Below are 22,915 nucleotides of genomic sequence, written 5' to 3'. Positions count from 1 at the left end.
GTCATGGTCTAAGAAAGAGGAATCTCTATGGATACAAGAGACAAGTTCGAGAGGTCTCTTCTTTTCTTCCTTTCTCTGGTGTGGTTCTTTTTGAGTGTTGGATTTCGATTCAAAAGTAATGGAAACAACCCTTCCTTGGATATTAGTCATAGGAATATTCAATTTTAAAAATAACTTGATTCCACCAAAAAAATAAACAGAGAGAGGAAATGCTTGGCTAAAAAAGTACTGCCAGGATTTAATGTATATTTATCCATAGAAATGCCTAACCAAAGACAAACATTATCTACAGAAATGTAATCTAAAGGAAAATTAAACAATGAACTTGAAAAGGAGAAGTTTTCCCCGAATCTGGAGATTTGTTCTAATTTGGTTGTCCCTTCTCTCCATCCAATCCATCATCATTAGTGCCATCCCCTACTATTTTCTTCCAGAACCAATGGTTTTGGAAGAGAAGATATATCTCCTCTATTGGAACTTGCTTTGTTTCTGGAAGGAGAAAGAAGATGAAGGTGCCCATGAAAGCGACCAAGCCAGCAAATATCAAAAAAATCCCATAACGAATATGGCAGAGAGACACGAGAAAGCATTGTGCTATCAAAGCTGTAAAGATCATGTTGACACAGACAACAATGCTTTGGCCAGCTGACCTTGTCTCCAGTGGAAAGAGCTCGCTTGGAACTAACCACCCTAGAGGACCCCAAGACCTTCCATAAGCAAAGCAAAACAAGCAAATGATAATGACTAGGAATACGCTGATTGCTTTCGGGAGAGTTACTCCTTGTCCAAACTTCAGGGCCAAAGTTATAGCCAAAGCCACCTGCAGATCAAACAATTGAGTTAGTATTCAAGCCGTAGAGAAATGCTAAAGAATTGATTGAGGCTTGGCTTGTTCGGTTACTCTAATTACCATGTAGCAGAACATTTCAATACTAGCTTCAATAAAGAAAGTTCTTCTGCCAAATTTGTCTACTAATGCCATTGACGTGAGGGCGCCGACAACAAGTGCACCACTAGTAATGACAGATGAATAAAGAGAAGTTCCTGACCCAAAACCCAAGCTTTGGAAGAAGACAGGAGCATAGAAGAGTATAGAATTCATTCCAGTGAGCTGCTGAAACATTGGGATTCCCAAAGCGCCTATTATCAATTGTGGGCGATTCTTCCGTGTAAGAAGATTCCTGAAAGGGTGCTTTATGGCTTTTGCTTCGTTACTTGCATCAATAAGATCAGCAAACTCAGCATCGACGTTAGTTGTACCTCTAACTTTCTCCAATACTTTTCTGCCTTCTTCTAATTTTCCTTGTTCTACAAGGCTGTTGGGGGTCTCAGGAAGGAAAAGAGCACCTACACCCATTAAAATTGCAGGGATTGTAGCTGAACCAAGAGATAGCCTCCAACCCCATGGATGGATTTTTTCAGTTCCGTAATTTACAAGGTTTGCCACAAGGATCCCCAGGCAGGTTGTTAATTGAAACAGCTGATTATATCGGCCACGGGATTTTGCAGGAGCCATTTCTGACAGATACAAGGGAACTGCCTGTACCAATAGAACAAAAATGCTGTAAGAAAATTAAGAGGCATGCTATATTACTTTTTTGGCTTAGGGAGCATTAAGCATACCTGGTTGCTGAATCCAATGCCTACCCCAAGAAGCAATCGTCCTATTATCAGCATTGCAATATTCATTGCAAATGCATTGATAATAGCTCCAAAAAAGAAGCTTAATGCTCCACAAATTATGCTTGCTTTCCGGCCTTTACTTCTGGTCAAGTGGGATGCTGCAAATGTGAAAATAAGGGCCCCAAAGTACAATGAAGATGTAAATAGTGTAAGTATCTGGTTGTCATATTTGCAGTAATCGGTCTCATGGAGATGCTGCTGCTTCCTTCTATACACTTGTGGAAAGAATTTCTTTAAGAAATCATCCATGGAAGTCACTCCACCTGAAACAACCATTTCCATGTTAAGCTATCGTCTTCTTTTGCAACGAGTGTAAAGTGGGTTTTGCTTGAACATGAACCGATGTGCAATGCAAACATTCTATATCAGCATATTAAATCTACTTTGAACTGTGAACGGTTTGTTAAAAGTTACCTCCAAAAGAAACCTGTTCTTAGTTTTTTTTATACAACAAAACAGAGTGAAGCTGGGGTCCTACCTATATTCTGATCTCTAGATATTAATTTCTATGATCTTGAGAGAGGATATCGTGCAAATATTCTAATCAAAATGAAAAATACATGTACTAATAACATCAATAAAGTTTCTGTTTCATCAGTCTGCATGCACAATTTCGTTTAACCAGAAAAGTCTTAACACCATACATGTACATGTATGTATAATCTGCCATAACAGTTTTCTCCAGAAAACATTTTGCCTATTTCAATTCCCTTGCAATTATCAGATTGAAAAGAGAAGCAAAGAAAAGAAAGATCAAATGATGGGGCTCATTTGTGGTGCTCTTCACAAAAGTCGCAAGTGATTGGCACTGGTAAGCGATGTAGAGTGTGCCGTGCCTATAAACCAACTTGTCTCCAAATTGTTTGACTTTTTGGTTCTTCATTGCTCTTAGTAATTACTATACAGAAGATGATAAATCCATAAGCCAAGACCACTACCAATTTCGTTATATTCTATAGTGAAGTTGCTCATGTTTTAATAAGAGAAAGGCATCTAATTAACTAATGTTTGGACAGAAACTTAATGACCTGATAAGTGAAGACAGATATTTTGTACCCACGATCCATATACATAAAAGAGAAGGCTAAAGCTTTAAAGACTGATCAAGAAACACAAGAAGTGAAAGAGATACTAACCGGATACACCAAGATCATACCCAAAAAGGGATCCTCCCATTGCTGCAACAAGGCAAGAAAAGATAAAATAACCAGTGGTTTTATACTCGTAGAGATGAGCCCTCTTTAGGGTTGCTCCATCAGCAAACGCCCCTCCTGCCATCGCGTTCTCTCTACTGTTCTCCCTCTCCCTCTCTTCAAAAGTTTGCTATCAGAACATGAGAGGACACTAACTGGAATTGGAAGGAGAGTAGAGTTATAAAGAGAAAATCTGTTGTCTGTTTTTGAAAGTCAACCGCTGAGGTGCTTGCATTAATATTCAATATTCTATAAATAATCAAATTCAAATATATCTAATAAGCTTTGTTTAATTCTTAAAAAAAAATCTTTGGTTTTTTACGTCTATGGAACAAGGACAAAAACTTTCATGGACTGTTGATAACTTGGATTATTATTTTATTATTATTGATATGCACATCTAACAATGTATATATACAAATACCAAGAGGGGATGTATTTTTTAATATAATTCTGTTGCTGGGATTGTAAACTTTTCCCAGACGATTGCAAAAGATTAGTGACAGTGAAGTGGAATAGAACTTTAAACCATGGGAACTCCTAGGCATGGATAAGGAGGGATTGCCAATTTGTTCCTTAGATGACGGGATTTTCTTTTTCTGGGGCAAGGGATTCATAACTTTTTCTTTTCTTTTCTTTGACTAGGATTACTGGTTCTTGAAGTCATCACATCAATCTTATCCATGTTATTTTAGTGGTTTAGAATTGAGGTTTACTCACCTGTCATGTCGGAGTTTGTAGCAGATTTAAATTATACAGCATCCACTTGCAAATATATTTTGCTAAGTTGTTGTTTATTACAATACAGAGTCCATTTTTCTTCACAGATGCCAACTATGTCTAGCTGCATTTTCCATGTCCGTATTCGTTATTTGATGGCGATAATGACAGGCAGGGTGGGCAATAGTGTGGTGGACAGGGAACAGTGGAGCAGGCCAGATAAAACAATTCCGAGTATTAGGCTATCACTCATTAACAAAAGCTTATCGTGGATTGAAAAACGCGGCAGATGTAGATGCGGACTCTATTTATTTGTACAGTATAACGATGTTTTTGTCTTCCTCGTGGAAAAAAAAAACAACTTGAAACCAGTTGTTATCAAATTGGTTAGGAGTGAGTATATTTTTTTCTATTTTAAAATTATACAGAATAGACTGAAATACTTATAAAAGCAAAAAATTCAATCCCGGATTTTTTTAGGGCAATTTAGTATTTTCAAAACAGATTTTTTTTTTTTGTTATTATCATGTAAAATAATGAATAATTTTATATTTGACTAAATATAAAACACACTAAAAAATATTGTGAAATAACTAAAATGTCATTGAAAGTTAATAAATTAAAACGGGCTTTTAATGGTTTTTTTTGTCTTTTCACGAAGGTTTTTACATTATTATCATGTCAGTTCATGGATAATTTAGTATTTGGAAAAATAAAAGAACGACGCCAGAGGCACATGGAAGGCGACCACATTATTTTATTATTTATATCAATTTTGATTTTTATTTTTTTGATTTTTTGAGTCCTTCTACTAATTTGTTCTTTCTTTTCAATTTCACCTTTCAGTCAAATATAAATTTTATTTTGTATTTCGGTTTTGATCCTTGTTTTTTTAATTATATTGTTTGTAAGTCTTCTGTATAATTAAAATTCTTTTTTTAATATTTGATTGATTGGGAATTGAACTTCATGATTATTTCAATTACAGTGTTTCGAGTCTAATAACCCAAGTTACTAGTTTAAAAATCTAACAAGGTTTTTTTTTTAAAAAAAGAGCTTTATAATGCTTTTTATTTTTTTATCGGGTTATTCTAATCTCAAGAAACGGGTTGTGGGTTAGCAAAATATCCCAGGTTGGCCCAACCCTGATTATCAAGGTTACATGATTATCATACTAACTCTAGTCGATCATAATTAGTTTTTTATATTCTTTTTTTATCCAGTTTTATTGTTTTATATTTAATGGGTTGTGAATTAAGATACATTGTTTATATTCTTTTGAAAAAAAAAATTCTTAAGGTTATCCTAATTGCTTTTTTAAAATTGAATTAATATATTATTGTTTTTTTATTTAATTAAAATAAAATCAATTTATTTGATTTAATCGCTCAAAGTCAAACATATTTTTTTTTCTTAAACAGGCATCTAAACAATATTTTTCATATAAAAAGTAATCCCACCCCACAGCAAATTGCATGAGTGCTGAGGCTAGTCTTTATCCAACAAAATTAGTGACGAGGAAAGGATTCAAAGATTTCAGCCAAGTCAAACTTCTGCATATTTTAAATATGCAGTTCGTTGAAATGCAAGCTTTCAGCCGTAATCTTGGCCTTCTTAGTTCAAATTTTCAACACAGGATCATGTTTACTGGACTGGAGCTTATCTAGTGAATATGAAAATAAGATAGATAATTTAGACTATTCCTAAAGAGGCCCACTGCTAGTCAGCTTACAACTTGGAGGGGCGATGTTATTTCGACCGTCGGCGAAGCAGGGAACCTGCCATGGCCCCGATCTAACAGTCTCAAATTGAAGTGCGAAACTTTCCAGGACAATAACAGCTAGTTAAGCCTTGATCTAAGGAGAGGCAGCAAGAAATAAGCCCTGAAAGCAGGACATCAAGCAATGTTTAAACAATGGTGCTGGCTGAGAATGGTTCTTGGAACTAACATTATGTAAAGCGATTAGACAGACTAAAAGGAAGAGAGGCGGCGGGGACACTGAACGTTAGATATAAACATTTATGTGCTTGTATAATCATAGATAATAGAAGGTATTTTAAACCGTTGAGAGATTAAATTTTAAAATATGTTTTAGTTTAATTTATATAAATTTTTAGTTGGAATTTATTAATTAGATTTTATTTGTTGGATTTAATTTAATTATTATTGGGTATTTTATTTAGTTGGTCATAAACCCAATCGCTTATTCTAGTTAATATTTTAGTATTTATATCCTAATTTTCTAAATTTTAAGGGATTTTTAATGAATTGAATAAAAATTACAAAAGAAACATATTTTTCCAATCTCTATTCTTCTCTTTTTTTATAGCTTTTTTCTTTTTCTTTTTCTTTTAATTCTTAACTTCTTTCTCTAAAAGTTTTTTTTCCTGCTTTAATTTTTTGGATTCATTATTCCGCGTCAAGAGGATTTCTGAAATCAGACAAAAAGACAGGAAGCTCCAGTAATATATCCATTTAACTGAGATCGGTGGAATCCAGATTAGAAAACAAATACCTTCCTAAGCATAAACAGAAAAATGTGTACAGCAGTTGGTTTATGTTTTGGTTGGATAATCATCTTTACCAGCAGTCTTCATCCTCATGCCAGAGGATTTGATCCTGGTGGAATTAGGTTTGAAGTCTTTACCAGCAGTCCTTCAGGCCCAACGCATTAATGATTGTATGTTTATCATGAAAGGGTTCTAAATATAATGAAAGTTGTGTTCTTCCCTTCTTCTCTCAATTCTAACAATTTCTTTTATGCCTGCTTACCACCTGACATGGCTTGGCTGAGCAACAGCAGCAGCAGGAGATGAACATAGATACTAAAATATTCCTAACAAGGTCTAACAGCCAGAGTTTGAATCTGGTGAAGAGATCAAGGCCAATCCTTACGCTGATTCAACCGAAGTTATTAAATATAACCTGCTCCATCACCTGCTCAAAACTCGAGTCATGAATTAAACAATAAACTTAGTTTATTTTTATAATTTATTATGGTTTATTTTCTATGTAGTTATTTTAGTTTTATAACTCATGTTATGAATTTGATAGATTAACTTAGTTGATTCTAGTTTATTTTTTTATTTTTTTTAGTTTTATTCTTCAACATCTTCAACATTGAGGTGATTAGAAATTAAGTTTTGTCATTTATTTCGGTTTGTTTTTTACAAAGTTATCATAGTCTCATAACCTGAGTCACAAGTTTTGCAAGTTATTTCAAGTAAGCTCATGTTGTTTTATTGTGTTTTGTTTTTAAATTAATTTTTTTTCAATTGATTTATTTTTTATAAGATTATCTCAGTCACGGGCTTGACATGTTAACCCGGGTTGACTCGGATCATTTTTTGATTTACTTTTTATGAGGTTATCTCAGTCTCATGACTCGATTCATGAGTTTAATGTGTTAACTCGGGTTGAATCCGGTTATTTTTTATGTTTTTTTTTTAAATTGAGTAATTTTTTTTCAATTTCATCATTAAACATTGGGTTGATTCAGAATTTATAATTTATTTTAATTTGTTTTATATATGATTATTATGGTCTCATAATCTATGTCGTGAATTTATAAAATTAACTCGGGTTAACCTGAGTCAATTCAATATATTATTATCTCAATATTTAATTTAAAACATATTGTCTTGAATGATTTTTTAATTAAATTATATTTTTACCGGTTTTTCATACTGCTTTTAAAATCATTAAATCAACCATGTTAAATTTTCATACCATTTAATTTTTTATTAAAAAAATATTAATTTAACCAAAATGTTTTTTCTTACATTAAAAAATAATAATCAGATGCATACCATATCACCGGCCAACGAGCTAGTCATGCCTATTTATTCAGAACCTGGTAGATAGATTTGAAAAATATGACCACACATAAGAGAATGGAACCATCGATTTCAATGCCTGAAAAATGTGCAGGAAGAAAGGCAGTAAAGTACTTGAACGGACATGTCATGTAAGAATAAAAGAAACAGCAGATATCAAGTACTTTTTTTTTTTTTAGAAAACGGTGAGGTAATGTTGAGAGTTTCACTGAAAGCTTCACTTCAATGGACTTGTGTTCTTCTTTACTAGCCTCTTGCTTATCTTCTTCACTAATAAAACCTCAGTTTCTAACCAGCAGCTTAATCACTAACAGCATCATCCCTAATTGCACAAGCAAGAAGTGTAAATCTCGTCATGTCTTGAAAGCCTCTGCAGGTCCCTTTTCTTACCAGAAGTTCATTCATTTCGCCCTCGACGAAACCAAACGGCGAACCCTTTTGGTCCCTTCTCCTCTCCAGGTATTATTTTATTTCTCGCTTCCCTTTTTTCTTGTATTGTTTGTGGGAAGCAGAAATGGGTTGGTTTTGTTTGAATCGAGCTCTTCTCTTCAGTTTGTATTGAGATTCTTTATTGAGTTTTGTTTGAGGGTTGGAAATGAAGTTGGGCTTTGGTGTTTGAATTATATAGGAGTTTATGGTGGCTTTTTTGGTCTGTAACTTGGGAAATTGAGGGGATAATACCATAGAAATATTTCTGTGATTTGTCATACTTCGGCCATTGATTATTAAAAATTTAAAAGTCTGGCTTAATCTCTCATATATTCTATCGGCCATTGATTACAGAGAAACTGCATTTTCGTTGTTTCATTTGTTTGGTTTCCAAGGGCTTAGAGACTCTTTTCTCCCTTTCCTTTTAAACTTAATTTCTTTCATGTTTTACGCATCTTCCAATTTTGTTTAAGAATGCGAGTTAAGAGTTGAGCAAGGGATGCGATGCCTTTCTTTAGCTGCTTGTAACAGAGTGGGTGCTTAGTATCTAAGCCAAAAGATTCCGTTTTGATTTGCCTGCATGTTTTGGCTCTAGTAATTGTACTCAACGTTGGTCATTGCACAAATATGGACCTTGATGGTCATACAGTTGAAGATAGTTTCTCATTCCCTCCCCAATTTACTGACGTGGATTACACAGCATTAGGACACTAGTATCAGACACAATGACCTCTAGAGTCTACAATTCTCAGTTCTTTCAGCACTCTGTTTCAGATGGCTGTGCCTTCTGGTTTCTGCAGAAGGAAAAACTTGTGGTTAGTCAGTTTATTGATTTCTTGCTACGTAATCAGCCAAATTCAAAGAAATTCTTTTACTGATTGCTGCACACTGAATTTCAATAAACAAACAAAACTCTTTGGAAGCTGAAAACAATCGATTATTTTAGTTGTATATTATGATTACATATATCACAAGAAGAACTTTTTTGAGACCAGGAGAAATATAGTTCCATGACTGCAATGGATGGAACAACAGAACTTCAAATGCTTTCATTCCAAGCCCCCAAGATGAGACTCCTACGTAGTTTGAGCATTGAAAATGAAGCAATCCAGGTATGATTCTGTAGCGAGCTCGTTTCTTTTTATGTGTTCTTGCACCCTCAGGTGTTTGAGGGGGGAAAAATCATGAGTGCGTAATGTTAATTTGAGTTTTTTCTTATGATATTTACATTTTACAGCTAAGTTACTCATTTTCGTTATCGGGCTTTGTGTGCGTTCATTTACCTGCCAGCGTAAAAACTATCTCTTGTACTTGGCCTTAATTATCACTGGCATATGTGTTATGATTATAACATAACCTTCTAAAGGAAATAATTAAACTTCTTCAGAATTCCATTCATTCTTATTTAGGTTTTTTCATCACAAGGCTCATGGCAGCGCTTGTGCTACATGCGCTTGTCCTATTCATGTTAAATTCTTTTTCTCATTCCCTCCATTTTAGTTTCTCCCAACTTTTCCTATGACTTATGATCTCGTCAAAAAGGAATTTGTGCTTCCATGAGCTTCCAGGTTTGCAAACACAGTTACAGGCACATTTTCTAGCACTACAAAAATTCTTTGGCCGCATGGAGACATTGAGCATTTTTGTTTTCATCTGTAATAACTGACTTCTGAAAATTTGTGCAGATTTTGGATTTTGCTGTTTTTTCCAGACCTGAATTTGATGTACCCATATTTTGTGCCAACTTTTTCACCACTGCTACCATGAACATCATTGTGTTGTAAGCTCTCTTCTCTTCCTTTCTCTGTGCTTTTCTAATCCTGTTTTAATATTCTATATATATATATATATATATATATATATATATATATATATGGAAGCTTTTTCTGCTTCTGTTTGGGTTTTTAGTTTCTTGTTCAGCTTTGTATTTTCATTCTATTGCACAGAGTTTCTCTTGATAATTTATTTATGCAAATCTGATGTGGAGCAAGGAAAAGAAATGAAGCTCATCATTTGGAGATTCAGTTCTCTCTACTGTTTCACTGGCACCATAGGATGTTCCCACTTTCTGTTTTGATCTGCATGCATGCCTTTTTTTGCTGCTTGTTTCAGCTATCAACCACCATCCCCCCAACCATCCCAGCTCGTTTTGTGGCATCCAACATAAAATCTTATTTCTTTAAGCTGGAACTTATTACCAAAGCACTAAGGTTTCTGGAACTGCTAACCCATTGTAGGGACCTCAACCCCTTGCACAATGTCATTGACCAAAGAAACTACAAGGAAAAGTACTTTAAGAGATTAATTCCTTTAGGTCTCAGGTATAGCGAGGTAACTTAAATGCTTTCTCATGGAACATCAAATAGACATGACTTGTTTGTTTCCTGATCCAATCTAAAATCAATGGTATAGTGACTGAACACAGATTTCATGCAGCTTTTTCCTTGGGGAGGAAAGCTCACAAGCGAGTCCTTGAAGTTTTTCTCGCCGATCGTGATATGGACCAAGTTTCCTCCGAGTCAGGATAGATATGAATGTTTATATTCTGCTTTCAAAGAGTACTACAAGGTTGCTTAATGGTTTTAGCTGCTTGTTTATGTTACATTTAAGCTAATATGCTAATGATGAGATATAAACTGGAGTTGGAATGAGAATCGGCATGGATTTGGTAGTTCATATTTGAAATAAAATGTAAAACTCCAATTTGAGCTGGTCAATTATTATTATCCTGTTCTCATTTAGGCATGGCTTGAATTGATTGCCCAAGCACCAGAGGAGATAGATGCATCTTATATTAAATGCAATCGTGAAGCGCAGCATAAGTATCTAACATGGAGAGCAGAAAAGGTGATTATTTGATGTCTTTTTCCCCTTTTGATCTCCTCTTACCTTATTTCATGTGAACCATCATATCTGTCAGTCTCTCATGATCGGCTATTGGACTTCTAAAAGCACAGATGCTTGAAGTGATCATAGCATGTCTTCATTTCTCTACTTTTCTTCCTTTGAAATGTTTCAAGTATGTTATGTAACTATAATTTGAGTGCCAATCAACTGGGCAGTAATAAGCTTTTGAAGCCCTTGAATTGAACTTCAGAGATTAGAAATGATCATTTGATGCTAGAAAATAGAAGGGTAGAAATTGAGCCAAATTACCTTTTAGATTAACTATATAAGAAATTTGGTTCCTTGAGGTGAAAGAAAGAAAGAAAAATACTTGTTTTCTATGTTATTTTAATTAGCCTCGCGATTCATTTGGAATAAAATGAATAGATGCTCTCAACTGCAAAACGTTGTTCGAACAACTAGCATCTTGAAGAGGGATTTTAGATTTCAGGCAGGATAAACTTCTGGTTACCCAGTTTTTGAAAATAAAAGGGCTGAAAAGAATCAACCTGGTAGCTAGAATTGCTATCATTAGGGTCCTATCCAAACTCATACTTTGTCCTGGACTCTCACCTGACAAGGCATATTGGTGCCTTCAGGTAGATATCTATAGTGAAATTCTTTAATTACAGTATCATTTATGCAGTGCAATTGCATAATTACAATGTTTGAGCAGATAAATATTTGGCACCTTTTCAAACTTCTCTCATTTCTGGCCCAGCATATTTGGCTAATGTAAATTCTGGAAGCAGGATCCCGGCCATGGAATTCTTAAAAGGTTGATTGGAGAAAGGCATGCACAGGTATCACTCTCAACTTACTGGATCTGTTATCCATTATTTGCAACTAATTGCTGACGCAGTTCTTAATTCACATCTGCTCTATAGGACTTGGTTAGAGACTTCCTCTTCAATGGACTTGATGAACTAGGAAGTAAAGGGTTTTTGGATTACTTTCCAGAATATCGCTGTGAAGATGGGTCTGTAAATGAGAAGCGCAGCATCCTTGGAAAGTCTTTTGAAAATCGTCCTTGGGATGCAAGAGGAGAATTCATCGGTGATGATATTAAAATCTAGGTTAGTATACCGTCTTCCCGATGAGTTCTCTGGTTTTTCTCATCCTGTGTCTTTATGATTCACCTTTTCTCTAAATTTAGGGAATTTTGCTCGTCTGTAATCTCCCTAAGAAGAATAGAGACATCCCCTTGCATCATATACTGAATTTGTGTAGTGAATTTACCAAGTTTGATACTGTATTTGTGTATTTACCAAGTTTACATTTTGTCAGGAATATATCATTAGGAACACCCCTATATCACATTTTGTACTCCATTTACTATATTTGTGTATTTAATTACGAAGTTTGCCTTTTGTCAGAAATAGATCACAGGGCAATTTGCCTGCTGATATGTGTTTCGGGATGCATTGAGAAATAAGGAATCTGGAGCGTAGAAAATATTTGAAGATACATGGATTATTCTACCTTTTCTGCTTTCATGTTTTCCCTATTTGATCATTTATAACAAGCTAAAATATGCCCTGTTGTTGCCTCCTGTCCTTCGATCATCCTCATGACTACGCCGGCATCGTCAGAACACTCACTTTTAAGTCAAACAAGGGCATAACCGCATAAGACTTGTGCATGAAGATGATAACAGATCTTCTAGCATGAGGGCTTTTTCACTGTCCATTAAATTTTCAGAAATCATTATGAAACTAGTCGAAACAAGTTCAAATTTTTGGGCCCAAAGTTCTTTGATTTCGACGAGTATAGTTGTAGGTACATTCGACTGATTGAAGCCATTCGTTAAGAAAGCCAGACCACTTTCCAAGAACAATCAAACTACACCTAACTAGGGGACACCGACTCGGAGGGCTTGCTCATAGGTCATTGCCGACCCAAGAAACATTAATAGATTATACTTTTCCGTACAGGAGCTTTTTTACTGCAAAGTGTCGATAACCTGCTTGAGAATTGACCGTGAATATAACAGAGCCGCCATTGTAACAATTCTTTTGGGCAGCCGCTTGCGCGATACATATAAGGTCTCGAGCAATCCGGAGGTACATGGCGTCCATTACTTTTAGTCACTGCTTCTCAGTCTTGGCAGATTGCATTCGACCATGTTCACAGGACAGGAAAGATGCCCTAGTCACCCATTAGTGATTAAACCAACATATAATGTGCGAAGAAGTCGTGCATAGATCGCAGGCAAATTTTAAGTGTCAAATGCAATATTCTCAGCAACATTTCTGCTATAACGGTGAATTACGTAATTTTTGTACTTAATGACGTAAAACCAACTTTTTTTTCACAGCTTCATGACCTCAAACCCTTTTTTTCCACATTTTTTGGTGCCCAAAGAAAAAAGATAAATCCAGTTATTGCTACAAGACGGCCTCTGTAGTCTGTACCAGCAGGGGAGGGGGGATCTGAGAATTGAATCAAATGCATTGATCCTTTAAGAACAAGTATCCACAAAGTTTTGTTGAAGCATCGACTTGCATATATTAAACACTCCACGCAGCTTACCATCCTCCTGACAGACCTAGGTTATTGTCATGGGAATTCATTTCATGTAGTTGTTGGCAATCACACGTTTACTTGTCCCCGCCTCCAAACATGCCCATCATGTCTTTAGCTGATCCCATTTGCTTCATTAAGTTTTGCAAACCACCCATGCCACCAATCTGCTTCAGCATCTGTGGAGGGAGGACTTTGCTCATGTGCTGTGCATTCATGTTTCTAGACAGGGAACTCATCTCACCCTTCTTCGGAATCTTAAGCCCCTTCATTTTGCTCCAGACTTTAGCAAGTCGCTTGTACTCTTCCAACATTTCCATTACATCTCTAATTGGACGGCCAGCACCCCGTGCTATCCTCATCATTCGTGAGTCATTCAAGAGCTTTGGATTTGAACTATCCAACTCTGCATCACATCCGTGACAAATAGATATCAGCAAAAGTACCAGATAACTTCATTCAAGAAAGTATGTTTTGTATATCCATGAGGCAATGCAATGCTCTAAATGTCAATTTGTCAAGTAGCACTCACTCACCTTCATTAGTCATTGAATCCATCATGGTCATGTATCGCTTAATCTTAGCCTGGCTTTCCTTTTCATGACCTTTTGGCATTAATTCAGCACTAAACCCAGGAAGCATTGAAAATACCTACAGAAGGTGACCCGAATAGTATTAAAGTGAAAGTCACAACCCAAAATAGGGAAGGGGGAGAAAGGTGATGGGACAATAAATAAATAAAAAATTCAGTCAAGATGGAAACAGTAAAATCAATACTCTTGAGATTTCATTACCTAGGTCGAGGCCATAGTTTACTACTTCCTTTGCCAAATTCATAAACATTTCAGCAAATAGAAAATTAACAAAAAAACTATAAAATGTTAATCGGTGACAGATTGTAAGCTATCTTAGTCTACCATACTTTCTCAGTTATCTTATCCTTGTCTGCCATACTTCCTCACTCATCTTCTCCTTTCTCTCTCATAGGCATTATTGTCCTCCCTCATAATGTCATTTTTCATCTTGTTCACTTTCCGAGGTATTCTTGACGAAAGGTATTCTTGTTAAACAAGATGTTAAAATATGCTGACAACAAATTAATTGGACCTGTATCTAAGCTAGGCAAAATATTTGAAATGACCATATGAATCGCTATGATATTAAAATATGTGTTAGATTCTGGTACAACTCGTATCATCTTGAGAACCATCTGTTATGAAATACGAGGGTGTTGATGTGCATCATGATGACCAGAGACAAACGAAGGGAAAAACTCGCTTATTAATGGTGGGTTCATCTTATTGACTTCTGATAGATCTCTTTTCAGTCTACTCCAATTCTCATATTCTAAACGCAGGAGATTGTAACGCAAAAAAGTCAAAAATGATAAAAGTATCTGATCACAATCCATATTTTACAGCTGCATGAACCTTTTATTAAAAGTGTCTTCCAATTTTTATTTAAGTTAAATTGACAAAGGTGGGACTCAAACTTGAGACCTCACCCTACCTGCTTGTGCAGGAATACCACTAAGCTACAAGCTCACAGGTTAACCTTTTATTTTATTTCATTCATTCTTATAAGTCATTAGTGATCCACAAAATTTGAATTTTCCGGTGCAATGAATTAGTTGACCTGGTAACCCTTAGGACCATCCTAGGCAAGGAAATATTCATGTCACTTCTCGCTTTTCATTTGAAATTTAAGAGCCAATTAACAGCCAATACTATTGACTATGAGTTTCTCTAACGGCACCAGTTCCTTCAAAATTAAATGAATTAAGCATCCATAATTATTCCGGTTGAAATTGTTGTGTGAGGTAAAATCCTAACAAGCTCTGATAAGCAATCACGAGTATCCAACTTACAAATTCCTTAAATTAATACATATATAAATTCAGAAGGTATTTGCAGATTCACTCAGGAGAAACTTCAAGGTTTAATTTGACATAGGAAAAATGATCCACATTCCCAGGAAACTTATCATCTCTCTTCCTCATTTGAATGGTAAGCAGATGAAATTAGGGAGGTTAAACAGTTTTTCCACCTAAGCCTATCACTAAATAAACAAATTAAATGCCTTGTACTTCCATTCTGTATCAACTGCCAATGCCATCAATTCCTCATCAAGAGGAAAGAAAAAAACTGATGTTTTACTAAAGCTTTGGATGATAATTAGCAACTATCTGCATGCTGAAACAAGAAAAAGCTAAGAAGAAGAAGATAGAAAATCCATGTTTAGGAATTAACAAAAGATCACCGAAACTCTCTCCAAAGATGTTGATTTTCTCTAAACACATGCAGTGCCAATAGGTATGCAACTGTCTATAAACGAGCACACTTATTATCAGTCACAAGGAAGTTCTGATCAAAATTATTGGTTTTTTCCCTACCATACACACACATTTGAGATGAATACTTGAAGTAGAACACTCTCTAACAGAGATTCAATAAACAAAATAGTGAGTAGAGAACCTGGCCAATGGGACCCATTTTTAGTAGATTCTGGAATTGCTCATACATAATCCTTAAGGTAAAGTTCCCTTCTGACAGCTTTTGTAGAAGCTCGGGCTGTTGATCCATGGGAACAACCTCATGAATTTTGTCCATGAATCCAGACCAGTCACCCATGCCTAATTGGAAGATCATAATAATGTGAACACTACGGGCATCAAAAACAATCATAGAAATTTCAGAGGCAAGTAGAACATCAAAGCAAAGGTGTCAAACTGAAAGAAGTGGATACCTAAAAGGCGACTAACAAAAGGTTTAACATCAAAGACTTCGAACTCATCCATATGCTCTCCAGTACCAATAAAAATGACAGGACTCTTAGTTGCTGCAACTCTGCACATGGTTTGTAAACCAGAAATCAATATAAATGCCTTAAGCAAGAGGAAGTTTTGGTACACTAGAACAACTGCCAGATTACTCACGCACTAAGCGCACCACCACCCTTTGCATGACCATCCATTTTAGTAATAATCACAGCTCCAACTGCAACCATTTGCTTAAAAGCTTGAGCTTGATCAAATGCAGCTTGACCAATACTGCTATCCATAACAAATATAATAAGATCCGGTTTCTGGAAGACACGGAATGAAACGGGATCAAATTTCAGTGCAATAACAATCAATAACATGCAAAACAACTAATAAGAGAATAACAGACAGTTGCTTCTGAAACTTGACGCATTTCTTCCAAAAGTGCAGCTTCCTGTTTATGCCGTCCACTTGTATCAACAATTATAAGATCACAATTTTCCTTCTTAAATGTTTCTACACCTTCCTCAGCTATTTTTACAGGATCCGATTCCGTATAGCTGTATCAACAACAAGAAGTCAATAATTGATCGCATTACAGAAAACCCATTTTTTTATTCTCCTCCACTTAAAAATCACTTACCTTCCATAAAATGGAATTTTAGCTTTAGTTGCATTCTGCTTTAACTGATCAAATGCACCAGCTCTAAACGTATCAGCGCAAACGAGGGCGGGTTTCCATCCTTTTTTCTGATGATAATAAGCGTATTTTGTACACGTCGTCGTTTTTCCAGACCCTAAACAATTAAATTCCATTAGATGTTTTCTCTAAATAAATATCATAAATCCAAGAGCACAGAAATTGAAATGAAAGTTTTATTATTATCTAAAATAAATTACCTTGTAAACCTACAAACATAACAACACTAGTTTTCCCCTTCTTTGGGGTAAATGAGGACTTCCCTGGGTCCAAAATCTTGCAGAGCTCGTTAAATATCGCCTAAAAATATTGAACTCGTTAAATTTAAAGTTAAATAAAATTGTGTTTATTTTTTGAAAAATAATAAAATAAAAGATAATTACTTGTTGGATGATTCTGCGCTTGTTGTGACCGGCAGCGAGATCGTCGAGATTGACGATTTTCTTGATATTAGTTTGCATGTCGCGAACAAGCTTGAATTGGACATCGGATTGAAGAAGCGCGCGAGTGATCTCGTTCAAGCAGTCGTTTAATGCTTTCTCGTCGATGATTGTTGCATTGCTCATTTGCTGGATTGCTCGGGATATGCTCCCTCCTAACTGCGCCAACACCATTTTTGCTTTCTTTTTTCAGTTCCACAGGTTCAATTTTTTTTATTGGAGGAGACGGATGGGATGATTTTGGAGATTAGGGTTTCTCTTTGGTGAATTTCAGAGGAAGCAAGAGGGATGGATGGAAAGAGTGAATTTGTTTGGGTTTTTTTTTCTGTCTTAATGAAAAGACGAGTTTTTACAGTAATATATTAATGAATTGATTTGAAGAAAAAACAAGATGAAAAATACGGTATCACCGTCAACACTTCAACTTACTTTTCATGAAAATTTAAATATATTTTTTTATTTTTTTAAATTATTTTAATTTGTTAATATTAAAAATATATTTTAAAAAATAAAAATATATATTATTTTGATACATTTTCAAATAAAAAATATTTTTATAAACAATTAATATTACACTCTCAAACATCCTAGATGAGCAATACAATAACTCATAACCCCCTTAAAATTCTAAAAAAATTGATATTATTTTAAATTTATTTGGATTAATTTATTTAGAGTGTGTTTGTTTTTTTATTTAAAAGTTATTTTTAAGATTTTTATGATTTTGTATTATATTGATGTGAAAAATTAATTTTAAAAAGTAAAAATTATATATTATTTAATATATTTTTAAGTAAAAATATATATTAAAAAATAATTACTATTATAATATAGAATATAGCTTGATATTTTGTAGCTGACAAGGTCTTGTAAGGAGTAATGCATAGACTCTGTTTTTATAGCAATATAAAGTTAAGTTTAGTAACATGGTGTAAATTGTTTTTTTTTTAATTTAAAAAAAAATTGTTAAAAATTATTTTTTATATATATTTTTAGATTATTTTAACATGTTAATCTTAAAAAATAATTTTAAAAAAATAAAAATTATATTATTTTAATATATTTATAAATTAAAAATATATTCAACTATAATTACTATTACAATCCCAAATAAATTATTCTCATCTGACTTTCCTTTAGAAAGATCGACGAAGTGTTTATTGAATCGGACGGTGATTGGCATTTGGCATTGAAAAATGAGTGCGATCGCGTCAAGACTCCTCGGGGATTATTGAAAAATTTTGAAAGTTTTAATTATTGAGTAATTTTGAAAGTTTTTATTTCTTCAAGATATTTTCAGCGTGAGAGATTTTTATATTATACCCTTGTAGAATCAAGGACGGTTTTAGTATTGAAAATATAATTTTATTAATCTGGATATAAAAACATGATTAAATGGTATATTAGAGAATTTGATATTGTATAAGGATACAATAGACACCATAGTTTTTAAACCCGGTTTGGTGGTTAGCCCTGTTCAAAGCCTGGATTCCGGGTTTTGATCGGGTCGACCGGGTCAATCGGGTCAATTTCTATTTTTAAAAAAAATTCAAAACGGCATCGTTTTAGTAAAAAAAAAAAAACAAAAGTCAACGGGTTGCAACCGGGTTTTGCCGGGTCAACCTGTCGGGTCAGCTGGGTCACACCGGGTCATGATTTTTTCTATTTTTTCATCAACCCGACCCAGTTCCAGTTCCGGGTTGGTCGGATCCCGAGTTAACCCGCTAGACCGGACCGAATTTTAAAATTATAACAGACACGATTATTAGAAATATAAAGACATGCGGGGACTTGCCCGATTGTATGAGTATAAATTGAGGTATATGTCTATGGCGCGGCATCTTTTTTTTTTTTTTTTTACAAGTGTTTTTACTGATGGAAAGTGTTATCGTGCTCAAAGCCTCAAACCATGGAGTGAATGTAATTTGCCCAAATAATAACAAAGGCTGGCTTGTTAAAATTTAAAAAAAAAAGAAAAAAAAATGATGAGAGATAAAAACTCATGTAAACTCAGATTTATCGACTCTAAGCCTTTAAGCCGGTTAGAGTATTTGTGATTATTTTTTAAAGTGTTTTTTACTTAGAAATTTATTAAAATAATTTTTTTTATTTTTTAAAAATTATTTTTAATATCATCCCATCAAAATGATCTAAAAACACTAAAAATATATTAATTTGAAGTAAAGAAAAAAATAAATTCAATTCAATTTTTTTTCAAAAACGTTTTTGAACACAAAAATAAATAGAACTGTAAGCCAGACAAATCTGCACCTCTAATTTTAAAATGTGAGAAAATAATTATTTTTACAAAATTGATAATTTTAAATACAAAAAAGCTGGATTTTTTTTGTATAGTTTTATAGATGTGTACCGATTTCTCAATAAAATCTTTTATCTCATCTGTCAAAAAAATCCATACATGAATTCATAGCAATCTATTTCGAAACCTTATATTTTTTTTATCATCTTCTTTTCATGCATTTTAATATTATTTTCATTTCATGTTATTAATTTTACCAAACTTGGTCATATATGACCTACATAGGATTACAAATTGGATATTTGTTAGATTTTAAAATCAAAAGCACTATTGATAAATATTTGAAAACATAAACACTTGAACATAAAGGATGGAGGCACGAATATCTAAACAAAAAAAAATCATTAACCCGTATTGCACCGCGAAGCGGGTCAAATTTTTTTAAAATATAAAAAATATATTCAAGTATTGCTAATATTTTTTTAGTGAAAAAAATTAAATCATATAGGGGTTGATTTTATGTGACGTAGTTGACTTTATGTGTCCCAAAGTAACTCGGATGACTCGTAAAAACATAGTTTGACTCCAAAAAAAATCAAATATGATATCTTTTTTTAAAACTAAAATAAAAACATATTGGATTGACTTTAGTTAACCCGGGTTAACATGTCAAATTCATGACCCGGGTTATAAGACTATAAAAAACAATAGAAAACAAGTACAAACAAATTATAAAATCTAATTTCAAATCAACCAAATGTTGAAGGATGAAATTGAAAAAAAAAATCAATTGAAAAAATGATCTTAAAAATTGACTTGAGTTAGCATGTCAAACTCGTAACTCGGGTCATAAGACTATAATAACACCGTAGAAAAAAAATTAAAACAAATTATGAAATTCAATTCTCAACCAGTTCGGTGTTGAAGGACAAGGCTGAAAAAATCAATTAAAAAAATATAAAAAAGACCTCGATAAATCCGTTAGATCCATGACCTGGGTTATGGAACTGAGATAATCTCATGGAAAGAAAATAAAAAAAACCACTTGATTTAACTCGGAATAACTTGTCAAATCTATGACTCTTGGTCTGAGACTGAGATGACCCTATAAAGAGTAAATCAAAATAAATTATGAAACTCAATTCCCGATTGATCTTGTCGGACCTAATGTTGAACTATGAAATTTGTAGAAATTTTAATTAAAAAATGACATAAAAAATTAGCCAAGTTAATATGGGTTAACCCGTTAAGCATTATTCCTGTGTAATGAGATCGAGATAAACTCATAAAAATCAAATTGAAATAAATCATGAAGCCTATTTCTCAATCAAACATAATATTAAATAATGAAATTGGGAAAAACGTTAATTAAGAAAAAGAAAAAAATTGTGTCAACTAGATTATCTTGCCAAGCCCACAACCCAAGTCATAAGATAGAGACACCCCAATGAAAAGTAAATCAAATGTTGAAGGACATAAAACCAAGATAACCTCCTAGAAAAAAATGTCTGATTTTACCGGGATTAAAATACCAAAGCCCGCGACCTTGATTACGAGACCAAGATATCTCCATAAAAAATAAATCAAAACAAATTATGAAACTTAATTTACAACCGACTTAATATTAAATGATAAAATTGGAGAAAAAAACAATTAAAAAAACACAAAAAATGAACCAAGTCAACTATGGTTAGCTCATTAAACAATATTCTCGGGTCATGAGACTAAAATAACATAATAAAAAGCAAATAAAATAAATCATGAAATCTAATTCCCAATTAACCCAATATTAAATGATGAAATTGGAAAAAAATTAAATAAAAAAAATCTGGCCAACACATTATATGTGTCATGAAAGTGAGATAACCGAATAAAATACAAACCTAATATTAAAAGATAAAATTAAAAAAATCAAAGAAGAAAAAAAAGGTAGATGTTTTATTAAAGCCACAACAAAACACATGGAGGAAGTACTTCCCCTGCATGTTTTCGTGTATTATTAATAACTAGATAGGTGGCCCGCACTATGCCGCGGACCGAACCAAATTTTTTCCAAAGTTAAAATAAGATATTCAAGCGAAGATAATCTGAGACAAACCAAGTTAAATATACTCAAACATGACCCGAGATATGAGATCGAAACAACCTACATAGAGGAAAGCAAGAGAAAATTGTAAAACTCAAAGTCTAATAACCTAGTGTCAAAGATGAAAACAAAAGAAAAAAACAAAAAATATAACATTGGATAAGAAAACTCGGGCTAACTTGACAAACCCAATACCTGCGATATGAGATCTAGATTAAAAAAAATAAGAATTTCAAAAGAAGAACCTAGTAAAAAGATCAAAGTTCAATAAAAAAAACCCAAGCTAACCCGGGTTAAATTTACTAACCCGCCCTCAAAACAACAAAACAAAATGTGAAAAAATGACAAAGCTCAAGGGTGAATAATATAATGCAAAATGATGAAATTGAAAAAAAATAAAAATCATGGAAAAATCATGGAAATTTTTTTTTGTTCAATATGGGTTAACTCGACTAATTTGCCAGTTGCGACACGGGATCAGGATAAAAAGAAATTAGATTTTCAACAGAAGGACCTAGCAAAAATAAAAATTCAAATAAAAAAACATTGAAAAAAAATGCAAGCTAACCCTCGGATTAACCTAACCAACCTGCCCTCGGAATAACCAAACATAAAGAAAAGTGAAAAAATGATAAAGTTCAAGGACAAATAATTTAATGCAAAATGATGAAATTGAAAGAAAAAAAAAAGTCCTATAAAAATCAAGGAATTTGTTTTTATTCAACTTGGGTTAATTCAACTAACCCACCACTCGCGATATGAGATCAGGATAAAAAGAAATTAGACTTGTAAAAGAAGGACCTAGCAAAAAAAAAAAAACCAAAGTCAAATAAAAAAATATCGAGAAAGAAAATGGAAGCTAACCCCCGGGTTAACCTAACCAGCCGCCCTCTGAATAACCAAACATAAAGAAAAGTGAAAAAATAACAAATCTCAAGGGCAAATAATTTAATCCAAAATGATGAAATTGAAAAAAGAAGTCATAAAAAAACCGAGGAAAAAAAATCAAAGTAAAAAAAAACATTGAAAAATAAAATGCAAGCAAACTTGACTAACTCGCGCTTGGGATAACCTAAAAAGGGCGAAAAAATCACATAACTCAAGAGCCAATAATTTAACGCTAGAGGATGAAATTGTTAATAAAATGAATTTTATAAAAAAAAAATGGAGGAGAAAGAATCTGAGTCAACTATAGTTAACTTAACTAATCTATAAATAACATATGAGATCGGGATAACTTAACAAAAAGGAAAGTGTTGGAACAAACAATGAAGCTAAGAGCCTAGTAATCAAAAGTCAAATGATGGATTTGAAAAAAAAATCAATTTTCAATAAAGGACCCTAAAAAAAGCCGAACTTAAATTGGGCCTAGTTATGAGGCCAAGATTGCCCTGTTG

General features: G+C 33.6%; 3 protein-coding genes across 5 annotated transcripts; 1 reads left to right on the top strand and 2 right to left on the bottom strand.

Moving 5' to 3' along the window:
- Window positions 1-155: 155 nt before the first annotated feature.
- On the bottom strand, window positions 156-3,120 carry LOC7467985 (sugar transport protein 14). Its single transcript, XM_002299762.4, has 4 exons — window positions 2,820-3,120; window positions 1,624-1,946; window positions 911-1,540; window positions 156-820 (listed from the first exon to the last, which is right to left on the bottom strand). The coding sequence occupies exons 1-4, from the start codon at window positions 2,959-2,961 to the stop codon at window positions 365-367; spliced, it is 1,551 nt and encodes a 516-aa protein (XP_002299798.1). The 5' UTR covers window positions 2,962-3,120; the 3' UTR covers window positions 156-364.
- A 4,337-nt stretch (window positions 3,121-7,457) lies between these two features.
- Window positions 7,458-12,104, top strand: LOC7478520 (phytochromobilin:ferredoxin oxidoreductase, chloroplastic). Of its 3 annotated transcripts, none has more exons than XM_052453736.1 (8): window positions 7,458-7,892; window positions 8,858-8,974; window positions 9,548-9,642; window positions 10,100-10,193; window positions 10,299-10,430; window positions 10,605-10,709; window positions 11,501-11,551; window positions 11,636-12,104. In XM_052453736.1, exons 1-8 carry the CDS (start codon window positions 7,659-7,661, stop codon window positions 11,822-11,824), a joined length of 1,017 nt encoding a protein of 338 aa, XP_052309696.1. In that variant the 5' UTR covers window positions 7,458-7,658; the 3' UTR covers window positions 11,825-12,104. The 3 variants fall into 3 exon arrangements, with proteins under 3 accessions (XP_052309696.1, XP_052309697.1, XP_052309699.1); XM_052453737.1 differs by having other exon boundaries at window positions 7,755-7,892; window positions 8,458-8,974; XM_052453739.1 differs by having other exon boundaries at window positions 7,761-7,892; window positions 8,563-8,974.
- A 966-nt stretch (window positions 12,105-13,070) lies between these two features.
- LOC7467986 (signal recognition particle 54 kDa protein 2) lies at window positions 13,071-17,537 on the bottom strand. The gene is made up of 9 exons (XM_002299763.4): window positions 17,116-17,537; window positions 16,933-17,032; window positions 16,676-16,829; window positions 16,442-16,592; window positions 16,207-16,355; window positions 16,017-16,117; window positions 15,746-15,903; window positions 13,808-13,922; window positions 13,071-13,677 (listed from the first exon to the last, which is right to left on the bottom strand). Exons 1-9 carry the CDS (start codon window positions 17,344-17,346, stop codon window positions 13,349-13,351), a joined length of 1,488 nt encoding a protein of 495 aa, XP_002299799.4. The 5' UTR covers window positions 17,347-17,537; the 3' UTR covers window positions 13,071-13,348.
- Window positions 17,538-22,915: the final 5,378 nt, after the last annotated feature.

This window comes from Populus trichocarpa, chromosome 1 (assembly GCF_000002775.5).
Source record: "Populus trichocarpa isolate Nisqually-1 chromosome 1, P.trichocarpa_v4.1, whole genome shotgun sequence".
NCBI lineage: Eukaryota > Viridiplantae > Streptophyta > Magnoliopsida > Malpighiales > Salicaceae > Populus > Populus trichocarpa.
This window is presented reverse-complemented; position numbering and strand designations above follow the sequence as displayed.

Excerpts from the sequence above, each read along its gene's own strand:
- LOC7467985 (XM_002299762.4), bottom strand. The coding sequence starts at position 2,961 with ATGGCAGGAGGGGCGTTTGCTGATGGAGCAACCCTAAAGAGGGCTCAT. Across the intron at positions 1,947-2,819 it reads GTATGATCTTGGTGTATCCG|GTGGAGTGACTTCCATGGAT; the intron begins GTTAGTATCTCT and ends TGGTTGTTTCAG. Across the intron at positions 1,541-1,623 it reads GCATTGGATTCAGCAACCAG|GCAGTTCCCTTGTATCTGTC; the intron begins GTATGCTTAATG and ends CTATTGGTACAG.
- LOC7478520 (XM_052453736.1), top strand. The coding sequence starts at position 7,659 with ATGGACTTGTGTTCTTCTTTACTAGCCTCTTGCTTATCTTCTTCACTA. Across the intron at positions 8,975-9,547 it reads TTGAAAATGAAGCAATCCAG|ATTTTGGATTTTGCTGTTTT; the intron begins GTATGATTCTGT and ends AAATTTGTGCAG. Across the intron at positions 11,552-11,635 it reads TTGGAGAAAGGCATGCACAG|GACTTGGTTAGAGACTTCCT; the intron begins GTATCACTCTCA and ends TCTGCTCTATAG.
- LOC7467986 (XM_002299763.4), bottom strand. The coding sequence starts at position 17,346 with ATGGTGTTGGCGCAGTTAGGAGGGAGCATATCCCGAGCAATCCAGCAA. Across the intron at positions 16,356-16,441 it reads GTCAAGTTTCAGAAGCAACT|AAACCGGATCTTATTATATT; the intron begins GTCTGTTATTCT and ends CGTGTCTTCCAG. Across the intron at positions 13,923-15,745 it reads AAATGGGTCCCATTGGCCAG|GTATTTTCAATGCTTCCTGG; the intron begins GTTCTCTACTCA and ends CACCTTCTGTAG.